Raw genomic sequence first — 17,106 nt, 5'->3', positions numbered from 1 at the left:
CTCTCTCTCTCTGTCTGTCTCTCTCTCTGTCTCTCTCTCTCTCTGTATCTCTCTCTCTCCCTCTATGTCTCTCTGTCTCTCTCTCTCTCTCTGTCTCTCTCTCTGTCTCTCTCTCTCTGTCTCTCTCTCTCTCTCTCTCTCTCTCTCTCTCTCTCAGGTGCACCACGCTACATTATGACCCAGATCTGCCCTCCACCTCCATTGTCATCACCTTCCACAACGAGGCCCGCTCTACTCTGCTACGCACCATCAGGAGGTAAGAGACCCCTGAGCCTGCCCTGTTTACTGACTCTGGACTAGGTCACTGTCAGTTTGCTCTCAGACCTTTGCCTTACTCATATGGACTCCCCAGTTAACCCTGACACCCAAGTGCCAAATCCCTATATTATCTTCCCAGCCTGACCCTTGACCTTTCCCATAGCTGCCTCACCTCCTCCTCACCTCTCCCTATCCCTGGGTGTCAGCAGCTTGCCTCAGCAGCTTGCCTCAGCAGCTTGCCTCAGCAGCTTGCCTCAGCAGCTTGCCTCAGCAGCTTGCCTCAGCACAATACAGCCCAGCGTCAGGCATTCCCTGTCAACCTCTCCTGAAGCCTGTTCAGCTCTCTGTGTGATCGCTTAATGATCACGCAGAGAGTCCTGACCACCACTCCACTCAGGAGAAACTGTCCAGTTTATGTGTCCACCCCAAACCATTTTCAAAGCTCTGCAGTTTCAACCAATTTAAAGACAATACCTCCCAGTAGGTTATAGCCCGTCCCTGTGGTTTTTGGACGGCTTCTCCGTTTGCAACTTTATCACAATTACACACTTCTCCTGCAAAGAAAAAAGGTTTGTAATTGCGCCTGTTGCTTCACTGCAGGCTCAGAGGCTCAGGATATAATGGTGCCTAGCTTCAGGCTCCATCCCAAACAATATCAACAGAGAAGCAGCAAATAGCAGTTCACTTTTCTGATAATGAATTCATCTAGAAAACACACACGTCTCTCTCTCTCTCTGTCTCTCTATGTGTGTTGCGATATTGTATTTAGAGGTAGGTGAAGGAGTCAAGCACAGGAGAGCAGAGATGTCCAAGTAGCGTCTTTTAATAGGCAAGTCCACAGCAATAGGGTCAGGTACAATACCAAATAAACGCCCACGACAAAAGAGAACACAGTTACTCACGGAAGGAGGAAAAACAACGCTCCTTAAACTTATACACAATCGGTATATAGGTGAAAATAACTGAGGCCCAACCTCAATGAGCAACATGAAACAAATAATCCCGCACAAACCTAAGCAGGCAACAGGGGTAATTATACACACAGAAACTACAGCAGATGAAACCAGGTGTGAAAGAACCAAAAACAAAACAAACAGAAAAGGAAAAATGGATCGGTGCTCGGCTAGTAGGCCGGCAACGCCGACCGCCGAGCACCGCCTGAACAGGGAGAGGAACCACCTACGGTGGAAGTCGTGACACTGTCTCTCTCGCTCTCGCTCTCTCTATGTCTCTCTCTCTCTATGTCTCTCTCTCTCTTTCTCTCTCTCTCTTTGTATCTCTCTCTCTCTCTCTATGTCTCTCTCTCTTTCTCTCTCTCTCTTTGTTACTCTCTCTCTCTCTCTCTCTCTTTGTATCTCTCTCTCTCTCTCTCTCTGTCTCTATGTCTCTCTCTCTTTCTCTCTCTCTCTTTGTTACTCTCTCTCTCTCTCTCTCTCTCTCTTTGTATCTCTCTCTCTCTCTCTCTCTGTCTCTCTCTCTCTCTCTCTGTCTCTCTCAATTTTCAATTCAATTCAATTCAATTTGCTTTATTGGCATGACGTAACAATGTACATATTGCCAAAGCTTACTTTGGATATTTACAATATGAAAATAATAAGTATCAAAATTGTCAACGGGACAACAGTAACAACAATAACCAAGGGGCAAAATAACCATACATTGAACAATAACAATAAACATACAGTAGAGGACATGTGCAGGTTGATAGGTCTGTCAGACACTGTCCCTCATCTAATGGCAGGCAGCAATGTAGTGCGCTGCCAACCCACAGCTCTCTGCGTCCTCCCCCAACAGGATGAGTAGCCTATCCTCATCAGAGAGGTCTTTTAAACATTGAATATGGGTTTCAAATTTGGGTAAATGACACTCTCTAATTGTTTTAGGTTTTTGACATTTTGTCAGGAAATGCAGCTCTGTCTCAGGTTCTGCTGTTGTGCAGTGGTTGCACGGCCTTTCCTCTACAGGGAGCCAGCGTTTCCTGTGTCTACCCTTGTCAATGTCAAGGCTGTGCTCACTGAGCCTGTACTTTGTCAAGGTTTTTCTAAGGTTTTGATCAGTAACCATGGTCAAATATTTAGCCACGGTGTACTGTCGATTTAGGGCCAGATAGCACTGCATTTTGCTTTGTGCTTGTGCTTGTTTTTCACAATAAGCAATATAGTTTTGTTTTGACTGTGTTGTAATTTGGTTTATTCTGATTGATTGGATTTTCTGGTCCTGAGGCTTCAGTGTGTTAGTAGAACAACTTTGTTAACTCAGCCCCAGGACCAGCTGGATGAGGGGACTCTTTTCTTTGCTCAGCTCTTGGCATTGCAGGCCTTGGTAATGATATTTTAGATGTTTCCAAAACTGAATTGCTCTTTTTTGAGTTTTTATTATAAGTGGATATTGGCCTAATTCTGCCCTGCATGCATTGTTTGTAGTTTTCCTCTTGACATGTAGGAGAATCTTACAGAACTCTGCATGCAGGGTTTCAATGAGGTGTTTGTCTCATTTGATGAAATCTTGTTTTGCAAGTGGACACCACACCTCGCTGCCATAAAGTGCAATTGGTTCAATGACACATTCAATTAGTTTTAGCCAAATTTTAATAGGTATTTCAATTTGAATTCGTTTTTTTAATGCTGTAGAACACCCTGCGTGCTTTCTCTCTCAGTTCATTCACTGCCTCATTAAGGTGTCCACTTGAGCTTATTTTTAAACCTAAGTAATTGTAGTGTGTACAGTACTCTATATATTTTGTACCAATTGCGAACTTTGGTCTAATTCCCTGAGATCTGGATCTTCTCTGGAAATGATTTAGTCTTTTTGGGGTTTCTCTCTCTCTCTTTCACTCTCTCTCTTTCACTCTCTCTCTCTCTCTCTTTCACTCTCTCTCTCTCTCTCTCTCTCTCTCTCTCTCTCTCTCTCTCTCTCTCTCTCTCTCTCTGTGTGTGTGCCTACCTCATTACATACTACTTTGTCCAGGGTAGTGTACTGTATACAGCACACTGAGCCACATAGCCCAGCAGTTAAATACCTCCTGAGGTGGCACAGTACCAGTACCTTCCCTGTGGCCCTCAGGGGTCTCAGCCTCAGTGGGTGGGGTTTAATTAACACAGTGCTCCATGTCTGTCGGCATGTTTGTGTAATCATGACGGCCTCTATTCTGCCTGCATGTAATTACACAGCCTCACTCAGCCCTCCACCACACGCTGCGGCCGCTGCCGCCGGTGATGTAGCTAATAAGAAAAACAACAACAACCCTCATCTCCTGAGATTTCTCTGCATTAATCAAGTTGTCTGGGGTTCATGGGCTGGTTAGACCCAGATAGACCCCCTGACGCACAGCCCACCAGAATCCTCAGCCGGTCTGTCTGTTAGTCCATCTCTCTCTCTCTCTCTCTTTCTCTGACGCCAGAACCAAACATTGATACAGAGCGAAGTTGAAAAGCAGGCCGTGGGCCTCTCTCTTTGATTTGTGTTAGTGCTGACAGAGGCTATTATTACAGTCCAGCCCTCAGAACCCTCAGAGGTGGAGAGGGGGCAACAGGCTGGAAACCCTCTTAAGACCCTGCTCTCTCAGACAGTGCTGGGACCGATAGATCAGGAGAAGAGAGGGGAAGGGGAGGAGAATAATATGGAAGTGAGAAGAGGGGGGGGGGGGTAAGGGAAGAGAGGTAGAGATAATGAATACACAGTGGAGATGAGAGTGGAAAGTAGAGGAAAATAAATGAGAGGAATGGGGGGGAATTTGAAAGAGGAGGAATAGTGAAGTCAGGAGAGGTGAGGAGAGGTGAGGTGAGGAGGAGCAGGAAGTATAGGCCTGTGTTTTCATATCCACAGCAGGTAAAGCAAACTAAGAACAGGGAAACAGTCATTGACCCCATACTACACCGGGATGCTATATTCTACTGATGTTTGACGAGACGCTCTCTGTGCCAAACAGCCATAGAGGAGAAGTAGGTGGTCAAAACGTGTCTAAATGGGTAGTGAGTAGTGTGTTTAATATAGAGCGAGCTGACGCCTTCAGTACACACTCATGACGAACAGCACTAAACAAATGGGAAAATACCCACTGGGGAAAACTGGTTGAATCAATGTTGTTTCCATGTCATTTCCCCCTAAAACATTCTATGTGATGACAAAAAGTCATCAACGTAAAGGAATTATCTCTTTTCTTTTCTTTTTTTTACCCAACTTTTAACCTAAATACAATGACATGGTGACATTTGTGGTAGATTTCACGTTGAATTCACAACTCAGCCAAATGTAAATCAAAACTAAATGTTGAAATGACGTCTGTGCCCAGTGGGTAATGTAGACTGTATTATTTTCAAATGTCACCTATTCCTGCATGTGCCACAATGGATTTTATTGATGCTGTGTTTACTCATAATGTCTTCCTCCTACTCAGGCATTTTGGAATGCATCAGGAGAAACAGAAATGAATTTGGCAGTCAAAGGGCTTCTCTCCTGTGTTTGGGTGGTGAGTGTGGACTCAAAGTGCTGAGCCACCCCATAAACACAGCAGGAATCAATATAACGACATTCTAAGACCGCAATGTACATTAAACACATTTCTACCGCTCTGCTAACCCAGTCCTTTTTATTGGGGGTAGTAATTCCACATGGTTTGTGTTAGCTTCATTTTGAAAGGAAATATTACCTAACCTGGCTTTGGAATGATGCCAATTAATCCGTTTTTGTATTGAAAATGGTTAATTGCCTAATATTTGTAGGTTTCTTCTAGCTGTCTTTCCCAAAAAAAGATTCACAAATATGTCTGTCAATCTGTCATTTAGCAGTCATCCGACAGTCCATAATAGATTTGACGTACAGTACTGTCTACATCCAGCACAGACTAAATGTTTTCTCAGTGGGTTTGATGTTCTTGGAACAGTCAGTGTCGCAGTGAATGCCAAATTCTACAGTATCGGTCTGGACCCAGCTTTGGAACTCCCACATGAGACTCTCAACTCAATTGTGTTTTCTCAGAACTTCTCGCCACATTTACGACTGACTCACACACTATATTAGGGATTTTACATGGTTCGAGAGAACTTTCACTTAAATGTTATTCATGCCCGATACATTACATTTTAGTCTTCATATGAAACCGACTGATTATCATAAAAAGAGGGGAAAATACAGTCTAGAATAAAGTCTACAGTAGACATTAGTGATGCTGCTGTTCTAGATATAGCCCACAGGGCTATAGTCATCCGCCTCCCCTGATTAGGCTGCATTTAGAATCTGAATCAGGGCTCTGTCTTACTGTAAAGCTTTTCCTGTTGCCACCAGGAACGGATTTCTGTCAGGGGCATTAATAAAGGCATGAGGATCAGGCGCCAGTGGAGGGTGGATGGAGCGGGATAGAGAGGGAGGGAAGAGGAGGGGGAGAGGAGGAGGGGAATGGAGTGATGAATGGGTCCAGCATGCACAGCGATAGAAGAACAGACCTACAAGCCTGACAGCCCTCCAATTATTCACCCAGACAGGAGAGGAGGGGAGAGAGAGAGAGAGAGAGAGAGAGAGAGAGAGAGAGAGAGAGAGAGAGAGAGAGAGAGAGAGAGAGAGAGAGAGAGAGAGAGAGAGAGAGAGAGAGAGAGAGAGAGAGAGAGCACACGGCAGAGGGAGAGGGCGGGGGTGGAAAGACAGTGAGAGAAAGGAAGGGAAAGGAAGGGAAAGAGAGAGATGCCCTCACACCATGCTACAAATCACACAGCAAATCCACCTTGAGTCCTGTGAGCATCACTGTGTTGTCCCCTTCCATAATTTCACCGCTATCACCGGAGCACGCCTGACCAGTAATGGGACAGGGATGGTTATGCTGATTGGCTGTCTGGGTAGACATGCTCTGCTCTCCACTGGTGTGTGTAATCTCTCCAGGAAGTTGGCCAGGCTGAGAGGAGAGGAGAGAGGTTTAGCTTTAGGTGGGCGGAGTGGTGTAGATCAGGGAATAGAGAGAGAGAGAGATAATTTGTGGGTGTGGTAGGTAGAGGGAATGAGTGCCTGCGAGGGAGGAGAAGAGGGTGGATGTGACTTGATTCAGACTGGGATAAAAGGTGAAGTCATTTGAGGGAGGTGTTGCAGCTCTCTCTCCATCTCTTCTTGCTCCATGACCTGCTGTTCAGCCATGTGCCCCAGGAGAGGAGAGATAATGTTAGAGGGGGATTCCAGTCTGGTTCTTATAAAGTGAGAGTTTAATATGAAAGGATGGTGTTAGGAGGGAAAAGAGCTACAGCCAGAAAGAGTGTTCCTGTATTTTCCCATACACTTAATAGAAAACCATCCAAATTGAATTTTGGGGGCTGACGTTATGAATTTTTAATTTTTTAATCTTCAGAACTAATGAAATAGTGTTGGTTTATTAAAGCCGAAATGTCATTCTCAATTTTTCCCATAATGTGGGGGAAAAGTAGATTACAGTACTTGCAGCTATGTAACGATTGTCGTCTTTAAGAAATGCAATAGTTTTTACTAACTCTACTGTTTCTCCCCTTTCCTTTTGCAGTGTGCTGAACCGGACGCCAGTCCACCTGATTCACGAGATCATCCTGGTAGATGACTACAGTGAGGATGGTGAGTAGAAGAGAGTAGATCATCCTGGTAAATGACTACAGTGAGGATGGTGAGTAGAGGAGAGTAGATCATCCTGGTAGATGACTACAGTGAGGATGGTGAGTAGAGTAGATCATGCTGGTGCTGTAGATGACTACAGTGAGTTATGGTGAGTAGAGGAGAGTAGATCATACTGGTGCTGTAGATGACTACAGTGAGTTATGGTGAGTAGAGTAGATCATCCTGATACTGTAGATGACTACAGTGAGTTATGGTGAGTAGAATAGAGTAGATCATGCTGATACTGTAGATGACTACAGTGAGTTATGGTGAGTAGAATAGAGTATATCATCCTGATGCTGTAGATGACTACAGTGAGTTATGGTGAGTAGAATAGAGTAGATCATGCTGGTGCTGTAGATGACTACAGTGAGTTATGGTGAGTAGAGTAGATCATCCTGATACTGTAGATGACTACAGTGAGTTATGGTGAGTAGAGTAGATCATCCTGATACTGTAGATGACTACAGTGAGTTATGGTAGTAGAGGAGAGTAGATCATGCTGGTGCTGTAGATGACTACAGTGAGTTATGGTGAGTAGAGTAGATCATGCTGGTGCTGTAGATGACTACAGTGAGTTATGGTGAGTAGAATAGAGTAGATCATGCTGGTGCTGTAGATGACTACAGTGAGTTATGGTGAGTAGAGTAGATCATCCTGATACTGTAGATGACTACAGTAAGTTATGGTGAGTAGAGTAGATCATCCTGATACTGTAGATGACTACAGTGAGTTATGGTGAGTAGAGGAGAGTAGATCATCCTGATACTGTAGATGACTACAGTGAGTTATGGTGAGTAGAGGAGAGTAGATCATGCTGATACTGTAGATGACTACAGTGAGTTATGGTGAGTAGAGGAGAGTAGATCATCCTGATGCTGTAGATGACTACAGTGAGTTATGGTGAGTAGAGGAGATCATGCTGGTGCTGTAGATGACTACAGTGAGTTATGGTGAGTAGAATAGAGTAGATCATGCTGGTGCTGTAGATGACTACAGTGAGTTATGGTGAGTAGAGGAGAGTAGATCATCCTGATGCTGTAGATGACTACAGTGAGTTATGGTGAGTAGAGGAGAGTAGATCATGCTGGTACTGTAGATGACTACAGTGAGTTATGGTGAGTAGAGGAGAGTAGATCATCCTGATGCTGTAGATGACTACAGTGAGTTATGGTGAGTAGAGTAGATCATCCTGATACTGTAGATGACTACAGTGAGTTATGGTGAGTAGAGGAGAGTAGATCATGCTGGTGCTGTAGATGACTACAGTGAGTTATGGTGAGTAGAGGAGAGTAGATCATCCTGATGCTGTAGATGACTACAGTGAGTTATGGTGAGTAGAGTAGATCATCCTGATACTGTAGATGACTACAGTGAGTTATGGTGAGTAGAGTAGATCATCCTGATACTGTAGATGACTACAGTGAGTTATGGTGAGTAGAATAGAGTAGATCATGCTGGTGCTGTAGATGACTACAGTGAGTTATGGTGAGTAGAGTAGATCATCCTGATACTGTAGATGACTACAGTGAGTTATGGTGAGTAGAGGAGAGTAGATCATCCTGATGCTGTAGATGACTACAGTGAGTTATGGTGAGTAGAGTAGATCATCCTGATACTGTAGATGACTACAGTGAGTTATGGTGAGTAGAGGAGAGTAGATCATGCTGATACTGTAGATGACTACAGTGAGTTATGGTGAGTAGAGGAGAGTAGATCATCCTGATGCTGTAGATGACTACAGTGAGTTATGGTGAGTAGAGTAGATCATCCTGATACTGTAGATGACTACAGTGAGTTATGGTGAGTAGAGTAGATCATCCTGATACTGTAGATGACTACAGTGAGTTATGGTGAGTAGAGTAGATCATCCTGATGCTGTAGATGACTACAGTGAGTTATGGTGAGTAGAGTAGATCATCTTGATACTGTAGATGACTACAGTGAGTTATGGTGAGTAGAGTAGATCATCCTGATACTGTAGATGACTACAGTGAGTTATGGTGAGTAGAGGAGATCATGCTGGTGCTGTAGATGACTACAGTGAGTTATGGTGAGTAGAGGAGAGTAGATCATCCTGATGCTGTAGATGACTACAGTGAGTTATGGTGAGTAGAATAGAGTAGATCATGCTGGTGCTGTAGATGACTACAGTGAGTTATGGTGAGTAGAGTAGATCATCCTGATACTGTAGATGACTACAGTGAGTTATGGTGAGTAGAGTAGATCATCCTGATACTGTAGATGACTACAGTGAGTTATGGTGAGTAGAATAGAGTAGATCATGCTGGTGCTGTAGATGACTACAGTGAGTTATGGTGAGTAGAGTAGATCATCCTGATACTGTAGATGACTACAGTGAGTAATGGTGAGTAGAGGAGAGTAGATCATGCTGGTGCTGTAGATGACTACAGTGAGTTATGGTGAGTAGAGTAGATCATCCTGATACTGTAGATGACTACAGTGAGTTATGGTGAGTAGAGTAGATCATCCTGATGCTGTAGATGACTACAGTGAGTTATGGTGAGTAGAGGAGAGTAGATCATCCTGATGCTGTAGATGACTACAGTGAGTTATGGTGAGTAGAGTAGATCATCCTGATACTGTAGATGACTACAGTGAGTTATGGTGAGTAGAGTAGATCATCCTGATACTGTAGATGACTACAGTGAGTTATGGTGAGTAGAGGAGAGTAGATCATCCTGATGCTGTAGATGACTACAGTGAGTTATGGTGAGTAGAGGAGAGTAGATCATCCTGATGCTGTAGATGACTACAGTGAGTTATGGTGAGTAGAATAGAGTAGATCATGCTGGTGCTGTAGATGACTACAGTGAGTTATGGTGAGTAGAGTAGATCATCCTGATGCTGTAGATGACTACAGTGAGTTATGGTGAGTAGAGGAGAGTAGATCATCCTGATGCTGTAGATGACTACAGTGAGTTATGGTGAGTAGAGTAGATCATCCTGATACTGTAGATGACTACAGTGAGTTATGGTGAGTAGAGGAGAGTAGATCATCCTGATGCTGTAGATGACTACAGTGAGTTATGGTGAGTAGAGGAGAGTAGATCATGCTGATACTGTAGATGACTACAGTGAGTTATGGTGAGTAGAGTAGATCATCCTGATACTGTAGATGACTACAGTGAGTTATGGTGAGTAGAGGAGAGTAGATCATCCTGATGCTGTAGATGACTACAGTGAGTTATGGTGAGTAGAGGAGAGTAGATCATGCTGATACTGTAGATGACTACAGTGAGTTATGGTGAGTAGAGTAGATCATCCTGATGCTGTAGATGACTACAGTGAGTTATGGTGAGTAGAGGAGAGGAGAAGCTGTGAGCAGAGCTAGAGATAGACATGATTCCAGCAGGAGGCAGTGTGGAAATGGATTGGAGATGGATGAGACGAGCTCTCCCATTCTGGGTCATCTGTCGGGAAAAAAAAGATAAGTGATTGAAAAGATTTCCCCTGTCTCTGTCAATGTGTTTATTACAATTCAAGTCCAGTACCATGCAATGTGTCGGTGACACTGTTGATGACATTGCATCTAACCCTCAATCAAATGCTCTCTTTCAGCAAACGACTGCCTTCTACTCACCAAGTTGCCCAAAGTAAAGTGTCTTCAGAATGACAGGAGAGAAGGTAACGTAGTTCATTTGTGTGCGTGCTTGCATGTGTGTGTGTGTTGAGAGTATTTTATCCGTGCAGTACACAATTGTGTCGTCAACTTGAACACATACCATTGAGCCCACCACCAGTTGTCTTCTGAGAGGGAAGAGCAGCATTAGAGCCGAATGTTGTTATGAGGCGATAACAGTAGACCAGGAGGATGGTTCCTCTGATTGGAGCACTAGTAGCCTGCCTGTGGTAGATGATTACAGAGCACAGGGAAAAGCACCAGCTGTGAGCAGTGGTGTAGTGGTGTAGTGGTGCCTGGAGAAATGCATATACCCTAACTTGGCAAAATCATTCTCAAACGTCCCGCCTGGTGAACAAAACCCACTGGGCACACCCTGGTAGAATCAACATTGTTTAAACGTCATTTCAATGAAGTTACATTGAACCAGTGTGGACTAGACGTTGATTTGACATCTGTGCCCAGTGGGAAGATGCCTCTGTGTGAAACCTTTAATGTTTTAAATAGAAAACTGGAACAAATTGGGTGTTCTAAGTCCACAACAATGCTGAAACCACATCAGGAGATGTATTTTTGAGAGGGTGTAGTTGCCCTTTAATTCAATTGGGCACCTAGCAAGATACATTTGATTTCTATACTGTAGTCTACAATGTAGGTCTACTGTAATGAACACACTGGGAGACAGAGAGCTGGTTTAAAGCGCAGGGCACAGCAGGTGTTTATTTAGTAAAGGACCACAGGAGGAGGCAGGTAGCTGGGTCCAGGGACAGGCAGAAGGTCATACACAGGGGGGCCAAAAAGGAAACAGTACAGGCAGTACAGGCAGGGAAAAGGCTAGTAGCGTAGTCTGGGAGATCAGGCAACAGGTTGATAACAGGAAATCTGATCTAAAGTACAGGCAAGAAATAGGCAACAGGTGTCATTAGTGAGACAGGCCAAAACTATCATACACAGGAGAATTCAATGGGAAACCCAGCACTCCAAATAGAAGTGTGTCACAAAACAACTAATACCTCACAATGATGGGGTGCAAAGAACTGAACTAAATAGTGTGTGATAATGACATACAGGTGTGTGAACAGGTGATCAGAATTCAGGTGATTGGGATCTGGAAAGTGTGCTGCGTTCAGGGGATCTATGTGTTTGAGAGTGTGAGCTGGAAAGTGGGCTGGAAAGTGTGCAGCGTTCAGGGGATCTATGTGTTTGAGAGTGTGAGCTGGAAAGTGGGCTGGAAAGTGTGCTGCGTTCAGGGGATCTATGTGTTTGAGAGTGTGAGCTGGAAAGTGGGCTGGAAAGTGAGCTGTGTTAGGTGAACAATAGGTAGGTAAAGAAATAAAACAACACTAAAAAGACAGGCTATATACAGTAGCGAGGCTATAGAAGTAGCGAGGCTACATACAGACACCAGTTAGTCAGGTTGATTGAGGTAGTATGTACATGTAGATATGGTTAAAGTGACTATGCATATATGATGAACAGAGAGTAGCAGTAGTGTAAAAGAGGGGTTGGCGGGTGGTGGGTGGGACACAATGCAGATAGCCGGTTAGCCAATGTGCGGGAGCACTGGTTGGTCGGGCCAATTGAGGTAGTATGTACATGAATGTATAGTTAAAATGATTATGCATATATGATTAACAAAGAGTAGCAGCTGTTGTAAAAAGAGGGGTTGGGGGTCACACACAATGCAAATAGTCCGGGTAGCCATTTGATTACCTGTTCAGGAGTCTTATGGCTTGGGGGTAAAAACTGTTGAGAAGCCTTTTTGTCCTACACTTGGCACTCCGGTATCGCTTGCCATGCGGTAGTAGAGAGAACAGTCTATGACTGGGGTGGCTGGGGTCTTTGACAATTTTTAGGGCCTTTCTCTGACACCACCTGGTGTAGAGGTCCTGGATGGCAGGCAGCTTAGCCCCAGTGAAGCACTACCCTTTGTTGTGCCCTCTTCACGATTGTCTTCCACAATCATCTCCTTAGTCTTGGTTACGTTGAGGGATAGGTTGTTATTCTGGCACCACCCGGCCAGGTCTCTGACTTCCTCCCTATAGGCTGTCTCGTCATTGTCGGTGATCAGGCCTAGCACTGTTGTGTCATCTGCAAACTTAATGATGGTGTTGGAGTCATGCCTGGCCATGCAGTTGTGGGTGAACAGGGAGTCCAGGAGGGGACTGAGTACGCACCCCTGGGGAGCTCCAGTGTTGAGGATCTGCGTGGCAGATGTGTTGCTACCTATCCTCACCATCTGGGGGCGGCCCGTCAGGAAGTTCAGGATCCAGTTGTAGAGGGAGGTGTTTAGTCCCAGGATCCTTAGCTTAGTGATGAGCTTTGAGGGCACTATCGTGTTGAATGCTGAGCTGTAGTCAATGAATAGCATTCTCACATAAGTGTTCCTTTTGTACAGGTGGGAAAGGGCAGTGTAGAGTGCAATAAAGATTGCAACATCTGTGGATCTGTTGGGGCGATATGCAGATTGGAGTGGGTCTAGGGTTTCTGGGATAATGGTGTTGATGTGAGCCATTACCAACTTTTCAAAGCACTTCATGGCTACAGACGTGAGTGCTACGGGTCTGTAGTCATTTAGGCAGGTTGAATTTGTGTTCTTGGGCACAGGGACTATGGTGGTCTGCTTGAAACATGGTGGTATTACAGACTCAATTAGGGACATGTTGAAAATGTAATTGAAGACACCTGCCAGTTGGTCAGCACATGCCCGGAGCACACGTCCTGGTAATCCGTCTGGCCGCACAGCCTTGTGTATGTTGACCTGTTTAAAAGGTCTTACTCACGTCGGCTACGGAGAGCGTGATCACACAGTCATCCGGAACAGCTGATGCTCTCATGCATGCCTCAGTGTTGCTTGCCTCGAAGCGAGCGTAGAAGGCTCGTCTGGTAGGCTCGTGTCACTGGGCAGCTCGCGGCTGTGCTTCCCTTTGTAGTCTGTAATAGTTTGCAAGCTCTGTCACATAAGGCGAGCTTCGGAGCCGGTGTAGTATGATTCAATCTTAGCCCTGTATTGACGCTTTGCCTGTTTGATGGTTCGTCGCAGGGCATAGCAGGATTTCTTGTAAGCTTCCGGGTTAGAGTTCCGCACCTTGAAAGCGGCAGCTCTACCCTTTAGCTCAGTGCAAATGTTGCCTGTAATCCATGGCTTCTGGTTGGGGTATGTACGTACAGTCACTGTGGGGACGACATCCTCGATGCACTTATTGATAAAGCCAGTGACTGATGTGGTGTACTCCTCAATGCAATCGGAAGAATCCCGGAACATGTTCCAGTCTGTGATAGCAAAACAGTCCTGTAGTTTAGCATCTGCTTCATCTGACCACTTTTTTATAGACTGAATCACTGCAAGCAATGCAGGTGCTTCTACACCTGCATTGATTGCTGTTTTGGGTTTTAGGCTGGGTTTCTGTACAGCACTTCGAGATATTAGCTGATGTACGAAGGGCTATATAAAATAAACTTGATTGATTGATTGATTGGTGCTTCCTGCTTTAATTTTTGCTTGTAAGCAGGACACAGGAGAATAGAGTTGTGGTCGGATTTACCAAATGGAGGGCGAGGGAGAGCTTTGTACGCGTCTCTGTGTGTGGAGTACAGGTGATCTATAATTTTTTCTCTCTGGTTGCACGTTTAACATGTTGATGGAAATTTGGTAGAACTGATTTAAGTTTCCCTGCATTAAAGTCTCCGGCCACTAGGAGCGCCGCCTCTGGGCGAGTGGTTTCCTGTTTGCTTATTTCCTTATACAGCTGACTGAGTGCGGTCTTAGTGCCAGCATCTATCTGTGGTGGTAAATAAACAGCCACGAAAAGTATAGCTGAAAACTCTCTAGGCAAGTAGTGTGGCCTGAAATCTATCACAATATACTCTACTTCAGGCGAGCAAAATCTAGAGACTTTCTTAGATTTCGTGCCCCAGCTGTTGTTTACAAATTTGCACAGTCCGTCTCCCTCCCTCGTGTTACCGGAGTGTGCTATTCTATCTTGCCGGTGCAGCGTGTATACCGCTAGCTGAATATCCCTGTCGTCATTCAGCCACGATTCTGTGAAACATAGGATATTACAGTTTTTGATGTCCCGTTGGTAAGATATTCGTGATCGTACCTCATCCAGTTTATTGTCCAATGATTGCACGTTGTCGAGTAATATTGACGGTAACGGGAAGCTTTCCCACTCGCCTTTTCCGGGTCCTGACCAGGCATCCGGCTCTTTGTCCTCTGTACCTGCGTCGCTTCCTCTTGCAAATAACGGGGATGTCGGCCCTGCTGTTTTTTTGTAGAATATCTTGTGCGTCTTGTTTTTTGAAGAAAAAATCTTTGTCTAATCTGAGGTGAGTGATCGCTGTCCTGATATCCAAAAGCTCTTTTTTGCTGTAAGATACGGTTGCAGAAACATTATTTACAAAATAAGTTACAAATGTGTATGAGAGTGTGAGTTGGAAGAAGATGTTACATCTACAGTGTACATGTGATGGCAGAGTATCCAAAACAAATGGATCCCGATTGATATAAATCATTATAATATAATTGTGCCAGGAGGCCTACTTTGCTGTCATAATTTAATTGGGAAGGTTTTTTTGTGAAACCCTATAGAAATGTCCAGTCAAACAGTGCATTATGACTGAACTGCACACAACAAAGTTCAACTAAGACTTCGGACCAAAGTTTTTCAATACCTGGTTTGCATACCCATTGCTGTCTTTGTTAGCATTTACTGGCAGATATCATAAGTTTAAAAACGTCTTTCCTAACTACTCTAGTACACCTTATGTCCACCAGATGCATCAAACTCTTCGCGTTTCAGCGGAAGTCATTAATTGTCAATGTAGCAGTCCGCAACTCTACGTTGGGGATGCCGCACTAGGTTGCAGTGCATTCTGTGTACCGCATGCTTTCAATATTTTCAGCTTGTGCGTTTGTTTACCGTGCAGTGGTACAAACGGAAGTACAGTCACAAACTTGAACTAGCTAGCGTTTAGCTACTGGAACGCGAAGCACGTGTGTGAAGGACGGGAAATCTTGGCTAGATATATGGAAAAATAAAATGCACATGCATCTGGTGGACATCTTGGGTGAAGGTTTGCTGAAACTGTCGTCATTCAGCCACGATTCCGTGAAACATAGGATATTACAGTTTTTAATGTCCCGTTGGTAGGGTACTTTGTGCATGATTTCTCTATTCTACTACATAGGCAAATTGATACGGTGGATACTTCCACTACATTACTTTGATACACATCTTTGGGGATTCAGAAGTGAGAATATGTTATACGGCATATACTGTACCTGCGTATACCCCACACTACACCGCTGGCTGTGAGACAAGAGAGTAGATTCAGGGAGGTGTTGACATGAGAGGTTTGGATATGAGTGTTATGTGGTGATGCTATACATGTATTCTCTCCCCTTCACTTTTTCCACATTTTGCTGTGTTACAGCATGAATTTAAAATTTATTAAATTAAGATGTTTTTGTCACTGGCCTACACACAATAACCCATAATGTGAAAGTGGAATTATGTTTTTCAAAAAAATATAAATAATAATAAGCTGAATTGTCCTAAGTCAATAAGTATTCAACCCTTTTGTTATGGCAAGCCTAGATAAGTTCAGGAGTAAAAATGCACTTAACCAGTCACATAATAAGTAGCATGGACTCACTCTGTGTGCAATAATATTGTTTAACATGGTTTTTGAATGACGACCTCGTCTCTTTACCCCACTCATACAATTATCTGTAAGGTCCCTCAGTCGAGCAGTGAATTTCAAACACAGATTCAACCACAAAGACCAGAGAGGTTTTCCAATGCCTCGCAAAAAGAAGGGCACTGATTGGTAAATTCGTTTTTTTTTAAGCAGACATTGAATATCCCTTTGAACATGGTGAAGTTATTAATCACACTTTTGATGGTGTATCAATACACCCAGTCACCACGAAGATACAGGCATCCTTCCTAACTCAGTTGCCGTAGAGGAACGAAACCACTCAGGGATTTCACCAAGAGGCCAATAGTGACTTTAAAACAGTTACAGAGTTTAATGGCCAGCTGGCTGGAGTGTTTACGGACATATTCAATCTTTCCCTATCCCAGTCTGCTGGCCCCACTTGCTTCAAGATGTCCACCATTGTTCCTGTACCCAAGGAAGCAAAGGTAACTGAACTAAATGACTATTGCCCCGTAGCACTCACTTCTGTCATCATGAAGTGCTTTGAGAGGCTAGTTAAGGATCATATCACCCTAGATCCTCTTCAATTTGCTTACCGCCCCAATAGATCCACAGACGATGCAATCACCGGGGGCACACTGCCTGCCCTCCAGGACACCTATCATCCAGAAAGTGAGGTCAGTCCAGGTGCATCGAAGCTGGGACTGAGAGGCTGAAAAATAGCTTCAATCTTAAGGCCATCAGACTGTTAAATAGCCATGACTAGCCGGCTACTCAACCATGCACCTTAGAGGCTGCTGCCCTATATACATAGACATGGAATCACTGGTCACTTTAATAATGTCTACATACTGCTTTTTTTCATATGTATATACTGTATTCTATTCTACTGTATTTTAGTCAATGCCACTCCAACATTGCACGTCCTAATGTTTATA

General features: G+C 44.2%; 1 protein-coding gene across 2 annotated transcripts in view; it reads left to right on the top strand.

The window, feature by feature from the left end:
• LOC129825133 (polypeptide N-acetylgalactosaminyltransferase 14-like) overlaps positions 1-17,106 on the top strand; it is a 135,417-nt gene that overhangs the window by 74,250 nt on the left and 44,061 nt on the right. The window contains exons 3-6 of one of the 2 annotated variants that reach the window (XM_055884958.1): positions 158-256; positions 6,755-6,822; positions 10,444-10,509; positions 16,594-16,653. In XM_055884958.1, coding sequence (XP_055740933.1) covers positions 158-256; positions 6,755-6,822; positions 10,444-10,509; positions 16,594-16,653 — 293 coding nt within the window. The remainder of the gene's footprint in view (positions 1-157; positions 257-6,754; positions 6,823-10,443; positions 10,510-16,593; positions 16,654-17,106) is intronic. The other variant, XM_055884959.1, reaches the window with a different exon arrangement.

The sequence above is a fragment of the Salvelinus fontinalis genome, chromosome 27, assembly GCF_029448725.1.
Source record: "Salvelinus fontinalis isolate EN_2023a chromosome 27, ASM2944872v1, whole genome shotgun sequence".
Classification (NCBI taxonomy): domain Eukaryota; kingdom Metazoa; phylum Chordata; class Actinopteri; order Salmoniformes; family Salmonidae; genus Salvelinus; species Salvelinus fontinalis.
The sequence above is the reverse complement of the archived record's forward strand: the minus strand, read 5'-3'. Positions and strand labels throughout refer to the sequence as shown.